General features: G+C 37.9%; 4 protein-coding genes across 14 annotated transcripts in view; all 4 read right to left on the reverse strand.

Annotated features, from left to right (window-relative positions):
• Nucleotides 1-133: 133 nt before the first annotated feature.
• Nucleotides 134-4083, reverse strand: ufsp2 (ufm1-specific peptidase 2). Of its 2 annotated transcripts, XM_057331691.1 has the most exons (12): nt 3976-4083; nt 3706-3784; nt 3357-3534; nt 3169-3229; nt 2894-3048; nt 2245-2437; nt 2010-2156; nt 1756-1920; nt 1537-1661; nt 1346-1422; nt 719-843; nt 137-547 (listed from the first exon to the last, which is right to left on the reverse strand). In XM_057331691.1, the coding sequence occupies exons 1-12, from the start codon at nt 3976-3978 to the stop codon at nt 461-463; spliced, it is 1395 nt and encodes a 464-aa protein (XP_057187674.1). In that variant the 5' UTR covers nt 3979-4083; the 3' UTR covers nt 137-460. The 2 variants fall into 2 exon arrangements, with proteins under 2 accessions (XP_057187675.1, XP_057187674.1); XM_057331692.1 differs by lacking the exon at nt 1346-1422 and having other exon boundaries at nt 134-547.
• A 1914-nt stretch (nt 4084-5997) lies between these two features.
• On the reverse strand, nt 5998-13443 carry pdlim3a (PDZ and LIM domain 3a). The gene is made up of 7 exons (XM_057332298.1): nt 13170-13443; nt 8526-8677; nt 8266-8350; nt 7968-8155; nt 7314-7447; nt 6630-6738; nt 5998-6496 (listed from the first exon to the last, which is right to left on the reverse strand). Exons 1-7 carry the CDS (start codon nt 13260-13262, stop codon nt 6328-6330), a joined length of 930 nt encoding a protein of 309 aa, XP_057188281.1. The 5' UTR covers nt 13263-13443; the 3' UTR covers nt 5998-6327.
• Nucleotides 13444-15104: 1661 nt separating this feature from the next.
• LOC130552633 (sorbin and SH3 domain-containing protein 2-like) overlaps nt 15105-25913 on the reverse strand; it is a 69557-nt gene continuing 58748 nt past the window's right edge. For all 10 annotated transcript variants that reach the window (XM_057331044.1, XM_057331043.1, XM_057331046.1 and 7 more), the window contains 6 exons: nt 25605-25719; nt 25288-25416; nt 24836-25012; nt 17824-17861; nt 17637-17743; nt 15105-17379 (listed from right to left, as the gene is read on the reverse strand). In XM_057331044.1, the coding sequence (XP_057187027.1) occupies nt 17318-17379; nt 17637-17743; nt 17824-17861; nt 24836-25012; nt 25288-25416; nt 25605-25719 (628 nt within the window). In that variant the 3' untranslated portion in view covers nt 15105-17317. The remainder of the gene's footprint in view (nt 17380-17636; nt 17744-17823; nt 17862-24835; nt 25013-25287; nt 25417-25604; nt 25720-25913) is intronic.
• On the reverse strand, nt 17861-22615 carry LOC130552635 (uncharacterized). The gene is made up of 3 exons (XM_057331048.1): nt 20446-22615; nt 19564-20319; nt 17861-18240 (listed from the first exon to the last, which is right to left on the reverse strand). The coding sequence occupies exons 1-3, from the start codon at nt 21256-21258 to the stop codon at nt 18112-18114; spliced, it is 1698 nt and encodes a 565-aa protein (XP_057187031.1). The 5' UTR covers nt 21259-22615; the 3' UTR covers nt 17861-18111.

A 25913-nucleotide genomic window follows, 5' to 3' on the forward strand; every position in this document is an offset into this window, starting at 1 on the left:
AGCACACCTCATATCTGCTGGCACGCAGATATGAATCAGAAGTCTTGTTGACTAGACAAATATCAAACAAAGTAACTTAACAGCCAATGAATGAAGGAGACCAAAGAGTTAGATTATTTCATGATCTGTTAATGCTCAAGAGATTTCAGATGTTTTTTATTATAGCATTTTAAGAGGCCTTATCTTTTTGAATCGTGAAAGGCCTTTCTGAAGTTGAAAAGATGAATTTGTAATTTCAAGTAAATTTTTTCATAATTTGCGAATAAAAACATGACTGGAAAAGATGCTTTACATTTCGGAACTCAGTGTGACAGAAAAACAAGGCCATGTTTAAAAAAATAAAATTAAAAAAACATTTACTTTTTGTGTTTATGTGATTTTGATTTGTACTTAAAACAATAAGGTTTCCTGCAAGTTCACTTATTTCTTTAGATAAAAAAGTCAGTGTTGTAGAAGTGACTTAAATGGTCTTGAATCTTTGGGGAAGGCAGAGGTTGTAATAGGCATTCTGATCCCAGAATTCGGGCCCCTTCCATCCACACCAGCCCTAGATGCAGACACACAGACAAAAGCTTGAAGATAAATAAACAGACAGCATCAACATGCTACCTAATTATATGTAAACAAATTAAACTGGAGTGTTTAAAAGACAGCAAACCATTAAAAAACACTTTCTAAATTATATGTGTTATCTAGGTAAAACATGTAACAAATGCACCTTGTCAATGATGATCTGCAGGTCCTCTCCTCCGGTGTAGTGAGGGTCAAGGATGAGGAACCGAATCTGTCCAGTGATCTCGCTCCATGCTACACCTAGAATAGTGTGTGCAAGCACGCCCCCACCTGGAGAGAAATAAATCTTATTTAAATAAGCAAGACAAAATATTACTTAAAGGTCCAGTGTATGAAATTTAGCCGTAAGATTGCAAATTGCAACAAACGGCTCACTCCAACCCTCCCTTTCTAAGCACTACGGTGGCTGCACAGGACTAAGATGTTGTCACGTTTTTGCTTCTTTGCCGAAGGATATAACGTGTTTATGAAACGCGCTCTATAGAGCAGTTTGTCCGTTTAGGGCTACTGTAGAAACAACATGGCAAATTCCATGCAAAGGGGACCCGCGGTGTACGTAGATAGAACTTGCTCATTCTAAGGTAATAAAAACATAACGTTACATTATGTAAGGACTTTATACACCTCTGAAGATGTAGTTATGTATATTACATTGCATTTCTTTCAATAGATCCTCCAAAAAAATTACACACTGGACCTTCAAAAACAAACAATGTAAATATGTTCCAATCCAACATGCTGAAGAGAGCAACCAAAGAGTATATTGACACACCAATCATGATAGGTGTTCCTTCAGTCTGAAAGTGGTTGGCTAGTTCTCTGCCCTTAGTAGCGAGCTCAGATCCATGACTTGAACAGAAAGATGACAGATATCATGAATTATCGTGTTCGTTTAGTCGTTTGTTCAACCATCAATGTGTGCAGTCCACAAATATTAAACATCATGTCGCACACTTTGCCTACCTGACAAACATGATCTTTGAGGTGACCCCCAGCAGCTGATTAAGAACAGCCTGAACTTCAAAAGAGCCGATCCACTGACGTGAGCCGAAAAAGTGAGGCTCTTTATCCCCCACATCCACCAGTGCCTGACAAGTCAACATACACACATAGTTCCTCAGATCTATGAAATTCCATAACACCAGCCCACAATTACTGTGTGTTTGTACTGTAGGTATGTACCTGCTGGATCTGTGTGTGTGTGGGAACAGCCATCTCTACGTATCCTTGCTGCTGAAACCATGAGAAGATGGTCTGAAGTGAGCGATATGCACAGCCCCAGCCGTCATCATTCACACGATCCTGCATGTAGTGGTGGTAGCTGTACACACCCTGCACTAGATACAGCTACAGAAAAAAAAAAGATTTATAAACACCTAACTTTTAAAAATTATGCTTGTAAATGTTAGTATGACTACATTAGAGCACTGCCCTACCTTTGCATCGTCAATGTTAGGTGGGTTGAGGTGTATGTGGGGGTTGCGGAGGTAACCATCTTTGTATGCTTCATCAGGGAAACGGAAAGCATTTGCGCGTCTGAGGCATGGCCTGTCGCCTGGCAACTCAAACTTCTTGTGCAGATCCTGCATGCAAAGGAAGATGATCTGATTGAAAGAATTTGCACCTGATTCACTTGTTTTGGGCCTCTGTGTGTATGTGTGCATGTCTTGCCTCTCTGACTCCCTGCAGTTGACTGTCTGGTACTCCTGCAGGGTAGATTACAGTGGTGTGTCCAGTGGGTTCGGGCAGTTGAAAGTGAAACGGCTGTGGAACCAGGAGAGACGAGCCCTTTCTGGACCGTATTACCACCTCCTCCATGTCTGATAACTGCTTACTCAAAGCTTCCACCAGCCCATTACATGCACTGAACAATTATACACATAACTTGCAAGACAATTTCATTCTGATTAATTTCACAGCAATGGTTGCCAAGCTTAGTAATGCTATAGAACAAACATATAGTTTTTAAATATAGTAGTTATAGCTTAAAAATATCTCTACAAACCCAAAAATGAACATTCTTTCATGATTTTCTCACCCTCATGTCATTTCAAACCTGTACGACTTTCTTTATTCTGCAAAACACAAAAGAACATATTTTGAAGAACACAAGCAACCTAACCAACACTGACCCTCATTGACTTCCATGCATGGACACAACACCACTAAGAGAATTTCTCTGAATATTTTTGTGTTCCACAGAAGGAGTCATTTACAGGTTTTGAATGACATGAAGGTAAAAAATATTTTTTTGTGTGTATAAATAGGATATGTACTGTTCCTTTAAGATCCTTTATGGGATGAATATAAATGCACTCACTTTGCCAAGCTCTCATTACTGGTCACATACAGAATACAGTCCATAGGCAGAGGCATCCTCGCAAAGTGCTGTTGTCCGACCATTCTATAAAGATTAGGAGCTTCATTGCCAGCCGGCTCGGTCACCTCAAACAACAGCTTCATATTTACAACAGTCTAGATCACAGGAGAGGAAAGATCAGCAAACTCTGCTGATGGTCAACAGCTTTAAATTGATCACACAGTTACTAAACCAAAAATTTTAACGTGACACTAAAAAAACTGGCCGGAACTCACAGGTCCAGAATTTTTCCTATCTTTCTTTTTTGATGATTTCTTGCTTTCACTATTATCTGCCCTGTGAATTACAGAAATAACAGTTATCTTAACTCAAGCCATGTTTATTCTGCAAAAAATGACACTTGCATATTTACACAAACTATTCTAACTGCTGTTTATTAAAAGGATACAGATACACAACATACTCTATATACTTCAGAATATCTCCACATGATGATGTGTCTGTCAAGCTATCCATGCTGGATTGGAAACAGTTGTTGGGCCATATTAATACTGCACTGTTACTGACAGTGAATACAAGGTTTTTTGATGATACTTTGGAACTGAGACCCTGGAAGGTTTTTGAGATGGTGCACTGTGCATCTGTGGAAGAAGGTAACAACACTATAGTTCAATACTTTAATATAATAATATAACGTAAAATTATTGTTGACGGCAATTAATCCTTACAATAGATCTTTTTATTTTGATATAGTATTTCATAAAAACGTGACAGTGCATTACACAATCCAGCTGGTCTTTGAGTTACTTTACCATTCGAGTCATCAAGTAGGCAAACAAACTCCAAGATGCCTTTGACACGGAAAATAATGTTGCAATCCTCTGAATGAACCTGAAAACATCAAGACTCACACCAATTAGACATATGGAAAATTAGTTTTTCTAAGTCTGGCTGTTTCAGGATGTAGTTCTCTGTAAATACATGTTAACAGATGGCTACTGCATCATACATTAACAATGACGTTACGTTCAAACGTCGATTTGTGAAATATCGACATTTTTTATCAAGACAGATTATTTTACCATTTTAATTTCCTCGACCACTGATCAAATCCAGCTGCTGTCACTTGGAGGCTGACATGTTGCACAACAAAAGCTTCTATCTTCTTCTAGTAGTGTTTTATGGCGGTTGACAATCCAAGTTATGGTGTATTACCGCCACCAACTGGATGTGTGGAGCATTACAAGGAAAAAACCTTTTTAACCTTGTATTTCTGAGGTAGTTGTTAATGTATCAGGGAAAACATAATCTTATACTGCCCCCTGTTGACCTGCAGGTGAATGCAATATAAGAAATACACAACGAAACAATAGAGTTCCCATGAAGCAACAGCTCTTAAATGCCATTATGCAGCATCATCCACTTCACCAAAGGTCTGCGATTACACGAGAAGAACATTGTCAAAGATATAAAATCAACATTGAAGGTTGCGGATATTCGATTTTTTTTGGATTTGTAATGTTCAGTCAGCCTGGCAAAGATGCTACATTTGACAACGTGATAGCCACAGTTGTATGAGTCTAATGGAAAGAATATACTTTTTCAGGAAGATCAGTGAAACAACAAGTGATGTATAATTTGAAGCTTGTGATAAACGTTGTTGTGCAACATGATATTAAGTTAAAACATTCACTTGAACACATTTGAAGGGACAAACATCTTGCGCCTTTTGTTTTTATCTGCATATTGAGGTAAACGTTGGATATGTCCGACGGTGAGACACTCTGACAAATTAGTTTTATCACCAATAATACATAAATATTCAATCAAAATTATAACATGCTAAAGTTAAATAGGTCAAAAATATGACCTATTTTAAAAACAATTGATTCTCGACTTGACATTAAACTTTTTGAGAAATATTAATTGGCAGTCTCAGTTACAGTCATGAAGTGGCAGTATTAATTCAATTAATGTAGTAGGCTACTATCTTACACCACATAGGCTACACACGTTACTGTGGGTAAAATAAATAAATTTTTACTGTTAAATAGCTAAATGCGTAATGTTTTGGACATCTATGTTAATGAAACACATTCAAATTAGTTAAACTGTCAATTCATGTTTAAGAGGATATGTGATCTATTTCTATTTAGGTAGGCTATATCACAATTCATACACAAATGAGATTCAATGCTGTATTATAATTAAATATAACAATTTACTTGTTAGCGTGGAGGAGCCCCACACATTACCTTTGCACAGGGCCCGAGATTCTGTGCTACGCCTCTGCGGTAAACGCACCGTTACGCATCCGTAAAAGCAAAATAAACGCGTGGTTTCATTTGCGCTACAATCGCACCGCTTGCGAGGTGGTGTCATTTTTAGTTATTTATAAACTGTTTTTTAAGTTTAATGTACCGCAGTCAAGTGCACAGTTTGGGAACCCTGAGAGCTGTAAATATCATAATCATGGGAAAGGAAAACCCAAAAGCGACCTGCGAAACAACTCCAGCAGGGCAGAGAGACGAGGATAGAGTCAGTCCAGTTCGCGATCGGGAAGTCCACTCAGATCATGGAACATTCCAAAGATAAGAGCAGGTGCAACTTTGCATTGTGATTTGAATTGTATCATTTGAAAGTAGAAACTTAACGATTTCTAAACAAATATATCACTCGTGTCTGTGTGGCAAGTATTCGCCTAGTTTTTATTTTCTTTATTTTACAAAAGCACAAAGTTTTGTTGTTATTATGAGAGTACATTATAATAGACCTTTTAAAGTTTTGAACGATGTATTGGTCTTATTTGTATGAACAAAATTATATATTTTAAGTAAGAAAAAAAAGAGATGGCGTGCACCTGGGTCTTAAGAACTCACACCTCAAGCACCCCATCATACACAACCCCCCCCGCTGAGCCAGGCCTGTAGGGTGCTGAACTGGTGAAGTTTGGTTTGTAATAAAAAGCCCTGTCATTTCATCTCTGACTTTAGTTAGGAGACTGACAGCTATCTTTTTCTGTTGCAGCTCCAGTAAGATGCTGTTAGTTAGGCTCATGTATTCCTTATGGAGCCTGTTTACGTCCTGTTGCATTACAGTTCTTACAATTCTTCCTTCCGTCTATATTTGCAATTGTATATTTGTAATGTATGCATGCTTCATGAAAATGTTTTCATGTCCTACTCAAACATGGTAACCAAGATCAAAATCTTTATTGATAAAACTTTTGTTCAGTCAACACACCCTTGTTCCTACAAAGTGCAAAACACTGCATCCCAACACACATGACAACCATAATCAGCTAATGCGCTAACCACACACCTGTGTATTTCAGTATCTGGTTGATGTGAATTGTGGTGAGACCTGTTTGTCTGTATTTAAAACAAGACATTCATGCACTCAAAAGTGGCTGACCCATAGCCTCACTTAAGAGGTCAAAGGTCAGGACTCTCAGGAGGTTTTGCCCGGGCATGGGCGTGAGTTTCACAGTACAGCTCATCGTCTATGAAGTAGTATCCTTTTTGCTTGAGGTTTTCCTCGCAGTCTGTGCACACGAAACAGTCAGGGTGGCGACACTTGTCCTGAACCTTGACAACCATCCCACTGAAAACAAGACACACAGACAAAAACAGTCATGTCATGGAAAGAGATAAAATGGAGGACGATCTAGATTTGGACCCCACTGCAGTTGCCACCCTTAATTACTTTATGGTGTCCAAAAATAGGTTTGACTTACACTATTCCATTACCACACTTATCACACATTGGTAGCTTGTGTAAGTTCCCTGCAGGAGCAGGTTTGGTTGTGGGGGCGCGGACTTTTCGCGTCACTAATGGGCGTGTACCTATGAATAATGAAAGCATAAATGAAAACTGCATATCAAAATATTATATTAGAATATTCAGTGTTATTGTGAGAGCGTGTATGTGAGAATTTTGTCTTTACTACTTTCAGCATTTCTAAATGTAAGATTTGTAACAATGTAATTGTGTTTATGTCAAAGCGTATGAAATACAGTACTGTACGGCACGTTAGTATTTTCTTCCCAACAAATGGTTTTAAAGTTAATTAATTTTTTGAATGAATTAAAAGTAAATTAATCATTTGCAGTAGTGTGTCACTAGATCATTTTAGTTTGCATTTCCAAACATTCTGTTTGCCATTATTTTCAATAACCCAGTGAGATTTTTACAAGTAGTGTGACAACAGCTGGTGCTCCACAAAGAGATCTGGTCTCACCGTCACTGAGTCTGTCTGTTAGAATAAAACTGAGACAGAATAATCCAGAGGAACCGTGGCAATGTCTCCAAGACATTGAGGTAAAATACTAACGTGCCTAAGACTTTTGCACAGTACTGTATACAGTATGTTATAAACTCTCATTGATGCTGTAGTTCGGAGGTCCAGTATGTGTCATACCTTCACTGTTGATATAGCTCTGTAAGGCTTTAAAGGAACCAGACTGCCGGGGTTCGTGTGGCTCTTCCTCATCTTGATTTCTCTGCAGCATCCGGTATACATCAAACTCCTCTATACAGCTAAGCGTCTTGGGACTGCAGACACATATATGTACTTTGTGGATGAAGATGAAGACTATGCATGCCAATTTTCCCTAAATACCATGAGTATTTAGCGTTAAATGTGTGCAACACATTAGGTGCATGAGACATTCCTGCTCCTTAAATGTAATGTACACTTGATGGGACATTCAATATGACAGAAGACGCCATCTGCAGTTATGGTTCATGCACCTTAGCAATAGTTCACCAAAAAATGCAAATTCTTATTCTTTCAACATTTACTTACCCTCGTATAATTCCAAACTTGTATGACTTTCCTTTATTTGCAGAACACATAAGATATTTTGAAGAACATTGGTAACCAAATAACACTGACTCCCATTGACTTATATTGTTTGGACAAAAAAACACTGATTTCTCAAAATATCTTCTTTTGTGTGCCACAGGAAAAAAGAGTCGTATACTGTACAGGTTTTTAATGACATTTAGGGCAAATAAATTATGACAGAATTTTTATTTTTGGGTGAACTATTCCTTAGGGTCTGTAAATCACCTCTCTGGTTTGCTGTGGATGAGGCCCTTGAGTTGTCCTTGTAAGGTGTCCTGGATATTGCCGGAAGAGTAAAGGCAAATAGGGGAGTTGTACGTTGGGCTCACCACCTGCCGTGTGTCGTCAATGTTGGCTGCGGCCACAAAGGGAGCCGCCCTACGATTATGACCCGTTCCTATTGGTTTGGACTCCTGTCAGGCAAAACGATAAGTTTGGCTTTCTGCATCATAGAACGTCATTGTGCAGACTCAAACATATATCACACATAACCACATATAAAAATATGAAAACATGCACATACTTGTCTCTCTGCCTCTAAGTTGATTTTAAACGGATTGATTTGGCCATCTTCTGTGACTTTGGGGGACCACAGTTTGGTCTCTGGTCTGCAAGTGCAATGCAGTCAAGTTCAAATTAGTTTCTTTAATCCTATTTGCCTTTGAAAAAAATACTTATTTCTCACTCTTATTTCTGTCCAAAACATGGTCAATGATTGACCGTCAATCTCTACTATTCATTCATATAGTCATAAAAACTGTATGGAGGTTGGTGACCTCTGACCTTTCAACAGTAAGTGTGAGCTGATAGGTTGCAGCCTTGATAAGATTCTGAGCCTCACAGTGCATCATGTTTTCTGCAGAAACTCCATTTATTGCCAAGATTATGTCACCAGGAGACAGGTTCACTGTGGAGGCTTGACTTCCTGGAGATATCTAAAAAAAACAGGGGTAATGTTTATTTGGGCACAACATCTTTCATCTTGTTCACTAACCACTGAACCTCACAACCATCTTAAAGGGATACTTCACCCAAAAATGAAAATTCTGTCATAATTTATTTTCTGTCACCAAATTTCGTTGTTCTGCTGAACACAAAGAAAGACATTTGGAAAAATGTTTGTAAGTAAACAGTTCTGGGGCACTATTTATTACCATAAAACTACAAGTCAGTAGTATCCCAGAACTGTTTGGTTTTCCACATTCTTCAAAATATTTTCTTTTGTGTTCAACAGAACAAGGGAATGTAAATAGATTTTAAACAACATGAAGATGAGTAAATGATAACAGAATTTTCATTTTTGGGTGAACGGTCCCTTTAACCATCCACTAATTGCTGGTTTATTTAAAGGGGTCATATGACACGGCTAATACAAATATTACTGTTTGTTTTAGATGTAATGCAAGGTGTATACACGATTTAAGGTTCAAAAACGCTATATTTTCCACATACCGTGCATGTTTGTATCTCCTCTTTGCCCTGCCTCTCTGAAACACAGCGGATTTTTAACAAAGCTCATCGCTCTGAAAAGCGAGGTGTGCTTTGATTGGCCAGTTAACCACTGCGTAGTGATTGGTCAAATACTGGGAGCGTGTGACGGAAATGTAACGGCTCTTACCATATTTGGAACATCCGGTTCCAAAGCAATTGTGCTGGCAGGTACGCCCACCTTACTTGCGTATACATTTAGGCGGTCTTAGTCAACTCATACCACAAACTGACATAGATTTGTGGGGGTGTGGTTACACGAGGCATTTCATGCAGCTCTGGGTGAGCATTCGCTTTTAGATAGAATGCATCTTTTGTTCCGCCACTTTAATTTTTGCAATTTTATGTGTCTAATACATGCATGGGCAACACACCAAAGACATATAAAATCACGTGTTCGCGCCATATGACCCCTTTAATGTTAATTTTGCTGGTTAATATATTTTCAGTTTTATTTACCAAAGGATATGCACTATGTTTGCATTATATAATATTTAAGTGATGACAGCCTCTTAAAAAAAACATTGTGAAAATAAGTTATTGAAGAGCCCTGTGCTATAGTCCAGAACTAAACCCTGGGCTGTGTATTTCACCTTAATATTGTTTATATAAAGATTGGTCTGAACGTGTATAAGTCTTTGCTATTAATGGTTTGTGCACTTGTGCAAACTGTACAACGTTCCACATAAACAATCCTGGGAAACAATCTCCAGAACAGTCCTTTCTGTTATTATTTCTCAGCAATAAAGTGCTACTGCATATACATAGCATTATATAACTTGCTTGTATGAATGGCATGTAAGCACAAAATGGTAATGCGTCTGTAAAATAAAAAAAATGTTATTAGTCATACATCATAAGATGTGCTTGGTGCATTGGGTCGTTGTGGAACTGCACAGGTTTGCCATTGAACTTGATTCATTGTCCTGGATCAGGAACTGACTCATAAACTGACTCTAATCATTACCAAGAAGAAAGATAATTAAAAATATGCTTTCAATAATGTATAATGAATATATTTAACTCAAATGTACATGATCACAACTCACACTGCAATTCCTAAGTATATGCTATGGAATGTAATTTTATATAATAGGCCTCTTGGTGTCCGATTTAAATTACTACCTAGATTCTTGACCCCGATGTTGTTCACCAATGTTTTCTCCACAAGTAAAGCAAATCTGTGCTAAATCAAGATGGAAATTTAATGAGGTACACCATTTTCCAGAAATCCATTCCAGTTTTAGAAAAAAGAATTAAAATGAATCTATTTTCTTTTTCGGGCAAATTTGCTATAATTCCTGTAGTGAAGTAATCTTGCTCTTACATTTTGAACACAATCCAGATTTGCTGTTGGTAAAACAAGCATGGTTTCCAAGCATACTTTGATTTATAAAGTCCAGGTTACAGAGCTAGCTGTAAGTAGAAACAACTCCCAAGGCTTACAGACAGAAGACAGGAGGTTGTTTGACCAAAAATGGCTGCATGATGTTGAGATTAGGAAACATTGAAAAACTGATCCGCAGACAGAACGTTCCTAGTGTGAAATCTCATTAAAGCTAAGTAGAAATTTAAAACTAGTTGCAAGAACAAAAGTATAAAACCTTTGCACAAAAAAATGTTTTTTAGCATTACATCGATCACGCAACAGGCTGTAGCTAATTAAAAGCAGCAAGAGTCTTAGAAACATTGAAGATACAGTACATCTGTATGGAAACTATGTCTTTCTGCATGACAGTGCCCCTGTTACAAGGCAAGGTTCAAAAAGATTCAGATTCAATCTAGCGTGGAAGAACGTGACTGGTCTGCATAAAGCCCATCTGAACCCAGCTGATCAACTTTGAGCCAAACACTCATCACCCAAACACATCAATATGACTTGTACACAGGGGTAGTCATTTCAGACTACATTTCATTTCATTGTCCAGTCGGGCAAGTAAAATTCTCTCTCACTTGCCCATACAAAACATTCACTTGTCCCGGACAAGCGTTAATGTTGAGCCCTGATAAATAACATAAATTTACTAACTATATACCATTTATATAAATGTATTATCTGACACATGTAATTGTATGGCTGTTTTTGGCTGTTTAAACCATTTATTTACATAGCGCTTGTTTTAGCCGAGATGCTAACAACTATAAGTTCATGATGAAGCTTGTGGGGCTAACATTAAATGGGTATGTTAAATGACATACAATGACTTTTAGCCACTTTTAGCTATTATGTTCACTTTAGTTAACTTATTGTTGTTTGTGTTGAATGGTTTCCCCACCCATGTTACATAAATTGTCTGTAATTACATATTTTTATCATATTCAGTTCTGTTTTTATCCTTTTCCCCAGAATTTTCTGTATTTTCCAGTTGAGCAGCAAAAAAATGTAAGCATTATATTTATTATGATATTTTCATTATTATGTTATTTGTTATATTTGCACATGTAAAAATACTCATTGACAATGGAAAAATCTGAATAAAGTGTATTATTACAGTTGTTGCTATAAAAAGCCTATTGTACTCCTTAACCATAGACCAAAGCAGTGACTACAGGCATTGTAATATTTTGTTTATTGCTACATTGGTAAACCAATTTGTGATGTGCTAAATGATTAAATGTAATGTTTTATGAGACGTTATCTAAATCCCTCTTTTTTGTCTCCATGTCTTATTCCCAGGGACACCCAAGGCCAACACACCCAGCCCACCCTGATGCTCATCCTTGCACTGCCTGGGACACCTAAGGCCAACAGGCGCAGCTCCTGTTCGCTTTTTGCCATAAATACATATAGCAATGCAAATGTACTTTACCATTGGTGTAGGCCTTGCTATGAGAGACTATACTTTTTTGCTGGACTTTTTTTACAATCGTACATTTGTACAAAGTACCTGAAATATTTCTGTATTTATATTTAAAGTTAAGGCAAATTATTTGGTTAGTTTTGTTAAGATGTTTGTTAATGACTTTTCATTTATAACAGTATCACCAACACAATATTAATTATACATGTGAATTCATTAATTTAGAATTGTAATGTTCAATATTGACCATTCTGTGTATATTTATTCAATGTAAATTGTTGTTGTTTATCAATAAACTGTTTGCTTTGTATTTTATTTAGTATTTCTGCTCATTAAAAAAAAGCACCCAAGATGGTCCCAGACCATTTCAATAAAAGGGATCCCCAAGAAGCCTTGAGGGTTCCTCAGAGAACTGCCTTGAGTTTCCCCTGAGGGTTCCGCCGGCGTGGCAATGTGAAGAACCCCAAATGGTTCCTCAAAGAACCTTTAAATTTTACAGTGTATAGTGTATCTCTGACATTTGTATGTGTAGAATACACAACTCTGCTGCACAACAGGTGCGAGGATCCAAATGTTAGCCCCTCAGATGATTCATCACTAACATTTTTAGCTGCACACAAACAGTGTAACATAAATAGGATCAGAATAGCCATTGTTCTCTCTCATAAAATGTTCTCTTGAAGGGATATGATACTTTGAAATCCTCAATTCATACCAGGTTTTGTTGTATACATTTTAAGAGCCTTGTCTTTACCATTTTTCAATTGTTTTATTCACTTTTGTAGTATTTTTCTATTCTTTTTGTAAGCTATTATACCTTAAGTATACATTTTTGTTACGTTTTATCAAGTTTTTACCAATTTTCTTATCTCCAAGTATTTAATGAACACACTTTCCAAAACAGCTCAGTGATTCAGTAGTCAGTAGTTATTAGTTATTGTTTTATGTTCACAAGTGTGATGTAAGCTGCTATTTCTAAAAGTGCGTCAGATGCTATTGTCCACAGGTGGCAGTCATCTACTAAACACGCTGCCAGTAGTTTTCCTATAGTCAAACTTAAATGAAAAAACTAACATGTAAATACAAAAATACGCTTACATTACACGCACAGCAGCACCAGACAGACACACAAACTCACCTTGGCTATATTGAGAGGTTGGCTGAAGTCCCTTCCTCCGATGAGCCGAAACCCCCATGGTGCGGGTCCTTCCAGCACAACACTGAATGGCATATTCCCAGCAGGTGTGTGTATCACAGTACGTCTCTCTAGAGAGTGATGGTTTATTCAGATCCAGATCTTTAAAGAGAAGAGGGGAAACCACTCCTACAGTTTAAGAGCTATCTCTCTCTTTGCTCATGCTCTTCCCTCTCTATCTTTATTTGTTCATCACTGTTTCCTCCATCTCATCTTTCTCTCTCTTTTCAATGCCGTCATTTCACTCTCGGCACCATTCCCTCCATTTGTAATCCTCACTTGGATAACTGCGACACAACCACCACAAGCTGAAATCAGCACAATATAAGGCAAGAAATATGTGGTCATTCAATGAAAACCTTATTTATCTTAAAGGGATAATTGTTTTAAAACAGTCATCTTGGCAATTTTATTTTGATGGTTGATTCCCAGAATGCAAAGTTGGTTTCCCAACGAAGTTTCTTTGTTTTACCAGAAAAACAATGCTGGTTGACTAGCACCTTCGTAAACCTGAGACACACAAGACGACTTGTAAATCTTTCGTGGTTATTTAAAATAACTCGTTCTGGTACGATAATACTCCACTTTCGTGTTTGCGGCGGCTGTCTTAGCATGTGACGTCCGGTTGGTGACGATTTGGGATCAGGAAGGCTCTGAATCTGAATCGACTTACAATGACACCAAACAACTGAGGATTTTTTTAGACAAAAAGTCTGTTTAATAAAGCCTCAAGTCAGGTCACGATAGGCTTAATTTTAAAGTCATTACTATTTCGTCACCTTGGAATTATAAGGTTCCACCTGACATTTTGTAAGTTATTCATATATTCTTATTCTGTGACATCTTATTGACATTATGTGATGTTTTTACTTTAAGTTTTTTAGAAAACAAAAGGGTTTCATCTACAAAGTTAAATGGAATGCAAAAACTTTGAAGCTCATCATCTCAAAACTCCTCAGAATGCAGATAGAACCTTATAATTCTAAGACGACGATTTGGCTTCTTCTAACATGAAATGAGAATAGAGAAACAATCTATAGAGCAACACCACAGTATGAACGCATACGACATAGATGCAAGACCTCATCTCACAGCTGCCTGCTCTAGCCCTCTGGTGGCGGGGGCCACACAGCCGGCCGGGTGCTTGTATGGGCCTGGACCACAGAGCGCACGGCTTCTGTCCAAATATGGTAAGTGAGTGAAGCGGAGGCTTGTGAGGTCTCACAGGCACATTCTTTTATCACTAATCTGGACCTCTCTGTATCTCCCTCTCCTCCACATTTAGTTATGATCAAGAATCCTGTTTACTCTCTCTGATTCAGTTTATTCTACTACCTCTCTCTTATGGCCTATTTCTACTAAAAGACATGGAATGTTCAGGTAAAATTGAAGAGAGTTTAAAGCAAAGATTAGAAGTCATGCACGGGGAAAGACAGATTTCAGTGTATCATTACGGCGGAGCTCTTTTAGTTCAGTTCTTTAAATAAATGCAAAAATGAGAACTGCACTTGTTATAATACAAGACTATTCTTTAACTACAGTGAGAATGTAATGCATTGGAGGAAATTAGATTTCAACAAGCCTGATTGGTTTATTCCATAAAAGGTTTAGGGTATGTGGCCAAACAATAGTCACAAAATCTGATCCTCCTATCTCTTCGGCTACATATACCGTCTTTGTTCACAATGCATGTGTGTGCTTCTAGAGTAGCCTAAATGCACATCACACTCAAAGTTTGACATAATACCCCTTTAAATTTAACCACATCTAATCATTAAGGGCTATCCTTTCTAATACTTTTCTAATGAATATAAAGTATAATCTCATGGTTAAAACATCAGAACTGGAAAAAATAGAGGAACTTTATAACTACTGAGACAGAAATTTATTAGATATATATAGAACAAAATAAGAGAAGGTAAGCAGAGAGAAGTAAAGAAAGAATGAAAGAAAACACTTTATTTGAAAGTTAGCAGGATACAAGATTCTTTCAGACTCGACAGCTCATCACATACACACGCGCACATAACACTATACCTTGTTTTTCAATCAACAACCTATAAGTAAAAAGGCAAAAATATCATCCAAAAGGTCATTAGTCCTCAGTGGAGGTTGTGGCTGTAACAAAGCCAAACACTGACTCCAGTTTGACTAGTGTCTACTGAAAAAGTCCTTTATCGTCCCAAAACTTTCTTTGCCTACTTTTTGTGCACCAAAGACTGATGAAAAATTTGGCACATGGGATGAATTACAAAGATAAACATAACCAAAATGAGATGCAGAGTGTGAAAGAGCTTTATAATGTAAGTACAGTCAAAATACAAAAGGACATACAAAGGTGTGTCAGCAAACACAGCCATTTATAGTGCCAAAATAGTGCCATTTAAAAAATACTGAAGTGGAAATTTCTGACGTTACGTCACTAAACTAAAAATTAGGATTGTTTGCAACGGGTTTCCTGAACATGCCCTCTTATCTCATATTGGCCAGATAAATATTCACACCATAAACTAATGCCATTGGTTGAGCCAATGTTGCTGTGTCGGGCTGCTCAAACAAACAGAGCATGTCAGTGCCACAGAGTAACAAACTTTACATATTTTGGGGAAATTAACCTGCAAATGGCTTACTTATAGCCGTCTCTGCATATTAAGCTCAAGTGAAAAGTATTTCAAAAAAAGAACTACACACTTCAGCTTTTAGGAAAAAAATCTAATAATACAACTAATACATTTAAGGTGCTTTAAGATCGCTCTGCTGTCTGTGAAATTCATAGACACACTTACAGTATTGAATATTAGAATAAGCCAATGCAACACAAGCTATATGCTTTCAAATGAAAATACACTTAGTGCAGAAAATACTGATATCCTTCAAAATAAATGTGAACTGACTCCGAATGTAAGGGCACAACAGACTATACTGTAACAATAAAGAAAGAGAGTAGATGCTGTTTTAAAAGTGAATCTTGTGAGAAATGTGGCAGAGGAGTTACATCGTGTAAGTGATAAACCTCTAATCAAACTTTGAAAGAAAAGCATGATGGGAAAATCTGGAAATTACTATTTCAGGTAAATCTTATCTTATGTCACTTTACACAAATAAAAATGAAACATTACAGCAGTCTCACATTGTTATTGTAACATCGTTGCCATTCTTTTCTTAAACAAGCATTGGTTTTCTCTTACATGTTTTCTTTCCATATGAAAGTTGGGTGTCACATCTGGTTAACGATTCTAAAACTCGGTGTGTAAAAACTAGAAAACAAGTTCATCAGTCAAATATGTATATTACCAAATTTCACAAAAGCCTATTTCTTCATCAGAATGTTAATTCACATTCTTATTAATGAGAATTTATACAAATACAATTCACTGATAATTATATGAACATTATCCTAAATGAATGACTGCCACCTAAACAATAGCAGAATTGCTTTGTGACAGTTATTTTGTAAATCTGTCTGTAAACGTACGGTTACCTATACAATCAATGAGTAAAAATACCTGTTTCTATCCATTGTATGAACACTGTCCTATTTTGGCCACACAAAAACAAACTTTTACACAAGGGGAATGGAAAATTAAGCAACTTCACTTCATTTTAACCAAATAATCCACCCTCATCTATAATAAGTGAAGTCTTTTGCTAACTTCTTACTCTTTACACGGATGGACACAGATCAACACTGATGGCTGAGGTCTGTTCTTTGAGGTCTGTCACATGTATACTGATCTACTGACCACTACATCGCTGTCTGAATCTTTGCCTTTTAAACTCTGATATTGAATTTCCTTCAATATCACAAAATTCCTAAATAACAGGAGAACGTTCAATGTGCTATTGTCAGAGTAGCAAATGCAGGATCAGTGAAGAGAAAGTGTAATGGCACAAAAACAAAAGTGCTCGAAGTGAAACAAACGCCAGTGGTTTGTCCGTGCAGAAATGGCAGAGCTATTTGTGAAAAGTTTTGTTTGTGAACACACACACACGCATACACAGACACACACACTTCTCAAAGGTGAGGTGCCTCATTGGCCCTACACGGTAGGCACTGGAGTGGCCGTAATTGTGCCATTGTTTCCTGTTTGTTAAAGCGGTTTAACGTAGTTTCCAGGGAACGTTCCAAATAACCTTGTTCTTCGGGAAGTACCTGAAATTAACAAATGACAGATTATCAATTGTACGCAATTTATAATATTTTTTTTAATAATACCATTAAACAATGCATAAGATAATTCAAACAAATGTCAATACATTTTCTCTATTTTTACATATATTTTGTTTAAGTTCTTGACCAGAATGAGCAACATTTATGCAACAGTTAAACTTCAATAAAACTAATGAAATTACTCATACAAATTAAATGCCGTTTGCAGAAGTGTTGTAGTACCTTAATAAAAACCTTACCAACAAACCAGCCATCGTCACATTTCTCTATGACATCAACAATGTCCCCCTCCTTCAGCTCCAGCTCATCCTCGTTGCGAGGTACATAATTGTACGTAGCTTGAAACCTTTAGTAACATTGAAACAACGTTTTAAAAACATTGAAATTATCTAACGCAATGAAGATTAATATGTAGATATAACTTACGGGTCACCGCCTGGATGTGCCGATTCCTGCATCATTTTCTAGGGTTATAGAGAGAGAGCAAGAGAAAAGAAGAGAGAGGAAGAATCAGTACATTGTACACATAATGCTTTGGTGGGTCAGTATATCACACCAAATCCAACAGGACGTCATTCTGTGAGTGTTTGTCATCACGGAGCTTTTAGAAGACCCGAAGTGTTAGAGGAAATCCATCCATGATGCGGGCACCAGAGAACTACAGTATGAAGGATTAGAATGAACTCAATTTCCCAGCCTGCACTGCTGCTAGTGTCACAGCACACTCCATCCTACCCGCCGTGCTCTACTGGGTGATAAACTGGGAGATAAACAGCGCCTCCTGGTGGAAATGGGGCTACGTGGCGGCTTACCATCAACCACCACATCTTGGTTATAAACCGTCTGCAAGAGTCAAATGCATGACAGCCAGAGATCAGCAGCCTCCATGACAGTGTTATTTACAACCTCACATTTAGTCAATCTCAATTACACATGACAAACACAATCAGTATTTTTTGTCTTGCTTTCCAGTAAAATTATATTTTGTCGCCTTGGAATTATAAGGTTCTATCGTTGACATTTTGGTCAAAATTGATTTATTCACATATTCTTATTCTGTGACAATTTATTTAGATTATGTGATGTTTTTTCTTTTGCTGCGTCACATTTTTAGATTTCTTAAATTATGTACACAACATAAATTAAAATTTGGGAATGTTGTGACAAAAATTCTAGATAAATAAAACTAGTTCACCCAAAAATGAAAATTCCGATATCATTTACTCACCCTCTCATCATTTTAAACCTTTAGGACTTTCTTTCTTCTGCAGAACACAAAAGATATTTTGAAGAAAGTTCATAAACGAACAACACTGGCCCCATTCACTTCTACTGTATGGGCTCAAAACCAATGCAAGTGAATGGGGGCCAGTTAACAACATTCTTCAAAATAGCCTACCTTCTGTGTTCTGCGGAAAAAAGAAAGTCATAGAGGTTTGAAATGACAAGAGGGTGAGTAAATGATGACGGAATTTTTATTTTGGGGTGAACTATCACTTAAAGCATCTTCAATGTAGCCATTCTTTGCACAGAATTTGTTAAAAAAAGTCACCCTGAGATTTTATCCTTGGCTCTTATTTGCTGCTTTTTATTCATTATTTATTCAACAAAAAATAATCTCTATAAAGATAATTTACAACATTTCTACAAACACCTTGACATTAAAAATTTGATCACGCGAAACATTTCAGTCAAGGGAACAAAACTTTTGACCAGTATATCAGTAAAAACAACTGATATTTCCTTACAAACTGATATGTTTCTTTTACTGGAAAAGAAGGTACAAACACTGATTCAGAAATATTTTTCACAATATAGTGTTCATTTCATTTGAGTTTTAAGGCCACAGTCTTAAAATGATTAGGGATTTAACGTTCAACATGCTGTCTCTCTCTCTCACACTATGAACCCGTCATATTAAAACTGTTATATAAAAACATACCGTACTCTCTCACAGCTTTGTTTACATTTATATCTAATGAGTAAAGTCCACTGTTTGCATATTTACAGAATCTTGTACTTTTATACTTCCCACACATGACCAGACATCTGCAGGTTCTTATACATCATCTCACACGCACATGCTCCTCACAGCAGCCCTGTTTCCTTTTAGTTAGTGATTTTACACAATCAAAGTGAAAGCAATCCTTCTCTCGCAACTTTTACCTTGATCTTAGGAGAGCGAGGCTGTGAACGAGGGGAGAGAGGAAGAAAAGAGGACTGTGCAGAGGAGTGAGGAGAAGAAGCAACACAATGTGGAGCCGATGAAGGAGGTGGTAGAATCTCAGAGGATTGAGTGTGATCTGAGGAAGATTGGGGTAAGGATGGAGGAGGAGAGGGAGAAGAGGGTGGGGAAGCGGGGATGGTTGGTAGGAGAGGCTGGCAGGAAGAATAAAGAGGAGGATGAGACGAAGGAATTGGAGATAAAGGAGGAGACGGAGGACTTGGAGAGATATGGGGAAGAGCAGAGCTGGAGGTGGGGATTTGAGGTGAGCAAGGTTGAGGATGGACAGAAGAAAGAAGGAGGGGTGGAGAGGAAGGTGGAGAATAAGACATGTTAAGGGTTAATGCAGGAGGTGAAGAAGGATGTGGGGATGGAGAGTTTAAAGGAGACAGAGGAGGTGAAGTAGGGGGAGAGGAATGAGATAAAAGAGGCAGAGGAGAGTCTGAAGGGGAGGGTAAAGAGGAGGATGGAAGGGTGGAGGAAGCAATGGGTACCAAAGAAAGAGATGTAGCAAGAGGAGATGAAGGGGGTGATGCACATAGAATGGCTTTTACAGCAGGCAGAGATGAGGAGTGAAGAGTAGAGATGGATGATTCAATGTGTTGAGAAAAACTAGTGGAAAGAGTAAGAGAGGAATTATGAGTGGGGGAATTGGAGGAGGTGAAGCAACTGTGCTGTGCAACATATGAGGAGCCAGCCTGGTGAAGAAAAAGACAGAGCTCAAATTATATTTGAATTTATGCTACTTTGAATAAATATATATAGTGGAGTGAGGTTTTCCATAGTGCAAACCACTAAAGCAATGTGATTCACATATTCACTACCTCTGATCTGTGGATTATTTCATCATCTTCTTCCCGTATGTACAACTCGGGAAGTCTCTCCCAATCTATCTCAGCTACTGGACCATGAAAGGTTGACATCTCACTCAAAATGACTGAACACTGCTCCTCAGCTTTTTTCTTGTAGATCTCATGATCTTTATTTTCATATTCTTGGTTGGGACGCACAGACGGAGCCTCATCGCATACCGGCCAATCCAGTAATACCTCTTGTTTGCCTTTATTTGTTGATTGGTTGGCGAATCTGACTTCAAGCTCATTGTGAAGCTGACATGTAAGAAACTTAAGCTGGTCATATGGATCAGGCTCGCTCGATGGGTCATAGTGTCTAAAAAATGTCTCCTTTGCACACAAATCACCTAACAGATTTTTACCACGAGGCATCTTTCGCTCCTGATTATGATTTGAGATCAGTTTCTGAGGTGAACCAAAAGCTTCAGTTATATCTCGAGCTGTAAGGCTATGCCTGTAGTGTTCATTGGAATATAGATACATTTCTGAGGACTCTGTGATTGGTCTTTGGCTCTGTACAGGGGAATATTTTGAGGAGGGGTTTTGTGGTGATGGAGTGAACTTCCTCACAGGTAGGGCAGGGGGTTGAGGGCTTGTGCAATGTAGGCTGATGGGTAAAGGAGGAGGGGTGGGAGGAACTGGACTGCTGCGGGCAGACAATGGGTATGAGGTGGAGACACCCAGTGTGAGAGATAGCCATTCGCTAGTGACTGCTTGGAGGTGAGTCCTAGTGGCCGAGTTGAGCCACAGCAAATCTGAGAAGTCTGTGTCGTGCTTGAGCATGGGGAAAGAAAGCAGGAGGATTATGAACTCATTGTCCTCAATAACGTGGACCTTTCATTGGGGTGAACAAGCCATCTATAGGTCAGATACAGAGTAAAATAAGCCTTGCAGCTTGTGCCTGCATAAAATATGCACACAAATTATAATAAATTAACCAGCCCTAATAAGTATTTATAAAGTAAAAATATGTAAATTTACCCACGTTAACACACAAACCTGCTCAAATATTGGACAGCTCAAAAGGGTGCACGAAAGGAACGATTTTGTGCATCAAACCTAAAGTGGCCAGGTTAGGCATATGTTTGTCACTTTCTGAAATGGAATGCCCTAGGTTCAAATCTCACATTGGCATTTATGCTTTTTCTACTTTTCTTTTTTCTAATTTTCTATTTTTATCCAATTTTATTCAAAATTCAATTACCAGGGTTTTTCCTGGCTCAAAATGAGGCGGAGGTGGTGCCATCCTGATCTTGTACACATACATAGGCCTACCGTACCTTTACGTGGCTTAACCAGAGTGACATATTAAAAATTCTAATAAAATTAGATAAAAATGACAATTATTAAGTTATATAAAACATTACTTTTATTCAACCAAACATAATTTTTTTATTATCATCAAATAAAGCAATTTTATCATTTTTTATCAACTTTTCAGCCCACAATAGCCAACTGAATACGCCCTTTTCACATGACGTCACGCATCTTCCGTTCTGCCGTGAAGCAGTGTATCATTACTTCCGCTAGCACTCCAGTTCATAAGGTGGCGGTAATGCACCTATAAGCTGATTTGCCAACCGCCAGTAAAACTCAAGAAGAAGAAGTTACTTCCGCTAGCGCCTCAGAACGGAGTTTACCAAGTGGCTTGGACATCTGCCACAAATACGTCTAGATGATGTACAACGTCTTGCAGACAAATTTTCGCTAACGACAAGATCAAAGCTAGAGAAAGGATACAAATTCTTCGTTGAACAGTACCTGTTTGATTATGAAGGTAAGTGTTTTGTTTTCTTTTTGTATTAGCGAAGGTGCTAGGATAAGTACTTGAATAAGTGTTCTGTCAGTTTTTTTCTCACTGTTGTTAAATTCCAGCGCGACGGCAAAATGGAAGTTCTTCTTCTTTTTCTTCTTCTTCTTCTTCTTGTTTGTTTCAAGACGGATGTTATGATACACTGCTTTGCAAAAAGGCGGAAGTTAAGTGACGTCATTGTGAAAAGGGCGTATTAACCAGTCTTTCTAAATGAACAAAGCTCATTCACATCTTGCACACAGCAAAATCACCCGTGTTAAAAAAGGTCAAATTAACACTCACAGTGATTATATAATCCAGTGTGGATTATATAAACACTGTGGGTGTTAATTTGACCTTTTTTAACACGGGTGATTTTACTGTGCATTCTCTGTGGTTCACTTTAAATGATTCAAGGATCTCTTATATTCGTTAGTGACTGAAAAGTTCAATAGTTTAAATCAGTGGTCACCAACCTTTTTGGGCCCATGATCCCCGACCTCGGAATTGTTGAAAGGCAAGATCTACCACTCAAAAAGTTGAAAATAAAAACAGCCAAGATTGAACCTCCAGTTTATGGCCTTTTATTTAGCCTATAATTGTGGGTCTATTTGAATTACCTGAAATTCTTTGTTCCACTTTTCAGATGCAACTAAGCAAACTCTGTAACATGTAGAGTTGCCACTTTCAGTGTGCCAAAATGAGGTGAAAAACACCAATTCAAACACCAGCTCAAGGACTAATTCACACAGCTTGACAGCTTGACATTAAAACGAGGTTAAGAATAAGTTTAACAAGACCCTAATTATTTAGGTATTTACTGTATAAAGATTTGTTATTTATGATGCATTTATTTGGTTTACTTTTATTAAGTAAATACAGTATATAGATGGAAATGTTATAAATAGGCCCTAATAATTATTTATGTTATATCATTTATCTATTTACTTTTACCCATCTAATAATGTCTTGGTAATAAGTATCTGTTTCACAAAATAGCTAAAGGTCTGACAATGTAGTATGGAATGGGCGATCATATTAGGCTAATTGAAAACATAAATAGGACATCAGCAGATGTCATCTCCTGCATGAGATTGTACTTAAAACTGCAGTTTACCATCATTCACAATTACAAATTTGTGAATAGACTGATGTTGTCTTTCAGACAAACTCAACATTAAAATGCGCCGCTTTTAATGTTATATTATTGATGTTATATTCGCTGAAGACAGACAGCCGCGACTCCTGATACGTGGACATCATGAAATGCCTGCATCATCCACACTCGCGGCGCTTGCTTGCGCATCCAGTGTCAAAGCACAAAAACACGTACACCAACGAACAAGTGGCATTTTAATGTCATATGAATAAACAGTTTTTAAGTGTAATGCACCGCAACAGTATGGTGACCTCCAAATGACAGTTACGCCACTGCATGCGCGAGTCATTTTGCATTTGATGACTGACCACCGACATTAGAAACGCTGAAGAGCGATCACGCGCAGTCGCGCATCACAATGAAATGTGATTAATGATAACGGTCGCATTAAAAACTCATGCAGTGAATCATTATTTACACAGCCGTGAAAAGATTAATGCAGAACTTAAAAACATACAACCGCTGAATGAAGAAAAAGAGAGATGCGCTTGCAAAACTGAACATTGATCAGGCACAATATATTTGTCTATTAATTTTCCTATTAGCCTACTTTCGGGGATCGACAGGTAACGTGTCAAAGATCGACCAGTCGATCGCGATGTGGTTGGTGACCACTGGTTTAAATGAATCGGTTCAAATGAGTCATTCGTGTGCGAGTCGTTCTGAACGCAATGTGCGTTCATACTGGCGAGCTCGCTGTGTACAGTATACGCTGATTCAACGATCCAACTGCACAGTCTGTTAAATGCACGCAGCATTTCTTGTGAAGACTCGCAACATAATTTTGGCGAGAGCCTAAGGCGGCACGACATTTGACGGAGGCGGCCGCCTCCAATTTCTCTATGCAGGAAAAACCCTGATTACATTTTATTTCTATAGTGCTCAGTTCTGCATTGTTGCATAGCAGCTTTACACTCAACACATAATACAGATAGTAGTGACAAAAGTGCAATAACACTGAAATACATAAGATTTGTATATAAAATATGCTGAAATATAAAAAATACAAATATTTGGAAAAACTGGATTTTTTTCAGTAAGATGTATATTAATAATCGCCTGTAGGTTTGCATTTAGACCGTTATATTAGTGCTGTTAAGCAAAATGTGTATCAAGTTTATCATAAGACATATAGCAATAGGTTTCAAAATGGAAATGACTGAAATGTTAACAACTAAATCAAAATCATTGATTTGGTATTGTATTAGAAATGCAACAATGCTTTAGGAGAAGATAATGTGTCAAAACTCTAAAAAATTCAATGAGAATATGAGGAAGTTAATCAATTTGAAGCGGTGTGTCTATTACCATTGTTATTTTTAGATAATAAAACCATTAGTGTTTGTGTGCGTGCACGCAAAAAAAAAATGGACATGTGTGTGATGTCAACTCTGGTGCTCCAGTCTTACCTTCTGTGCCCTGTATGTGTGCGTGTCTCCTTGGTGACTGGGACTCTTAGATGGAGAGCCCCTGACATGCCCCATGTCGACATAGGACACTGGAAAAATGCCCTGCCTGTTCGTGCCAGGAATCTTTCCTTCATACCAATTCTGATCAACCTTCCTCACAAGGATCACCCGCTCCCCCTGAAACAGACACATGCATTTATATAATGCAGTATGTTAAAGAAACAGTTGACTTTATATTAAACGTATGATTTGTATTTCATTGCAAACATTGTCAAAATAAGCTCATCTTTGTTGAGATCTCTTCTGAACCTACAGTCATTTGTCACATTGAAGATAACTAGGGTCTAGCGTTTTCGCAAACATTTTTGTGGGCTCTTCATTTAATTTCTCCCACTTAATGTAACGACTTTGAAGAGGCCTCAACTTTTCTAACCTCTGGGTGATTTACTTGCCTTTCTAAGAGAAAGCTCCACATTTGTGTCAGCATTGAAGTTGTATCGAGCTATGGCCTCTCCCATCTCTCGAGCCTGAGCTGGAGGAGGAGGCCTGATAGGCTGCCTCCGCTCTGGAGATGCAATCCTCTGAGGTAGAGAATGAGAGAGAGAGAGAGAGAGAAACAAAAATTAGAATGTGTGTATCAGTGTTTAGATATTCACACTGTGTATCTACATTGGTTGCCATGTTAATATCCATCAGCATTGAAACCTGACCATTTAGGCCATGCTCATGCCCATCGACATCTCAACGCAGTGGTGAACACATCACTGACCTCTACATATGAGATGGGAAAAATCCCGATCCGTCCTTTGTGCTCCCCCTCAAACCAGTTACTGTCGATCTGTCTGATGATATTGACCGCATCGCCCTTCTTAAAAGAAAGTTCCCTGCAAATACACACAAATCATGTTTGTGGACATAAACACACATTATTTAGGCCTAACATGGTAAAGCAAGCACCCCATCACTGCTCAAAGATGTAACCGATCAGAGATCCAAATAATCACCAATTCCATTATTGATGAGATGAATCAATTTTTGAGATTCACAGGCCCTAACATTTGCAACAACATTATTGGTT

The sequence above is a fragment of the Triplophysa rosa genome, linkage group LG4, assembly GCF_024868665.1.
Source record: "Triplophysa rosa linkage group LG4, Trosa_1v2, whole genome shotgun sequence".
Taxonomy (NCBI): Eukaryota; Metazoa; Chordata; class Actinopteri; order Cypriniformes; family Nemacheilidae; genus Triplophysa; species Triplophysa rosa.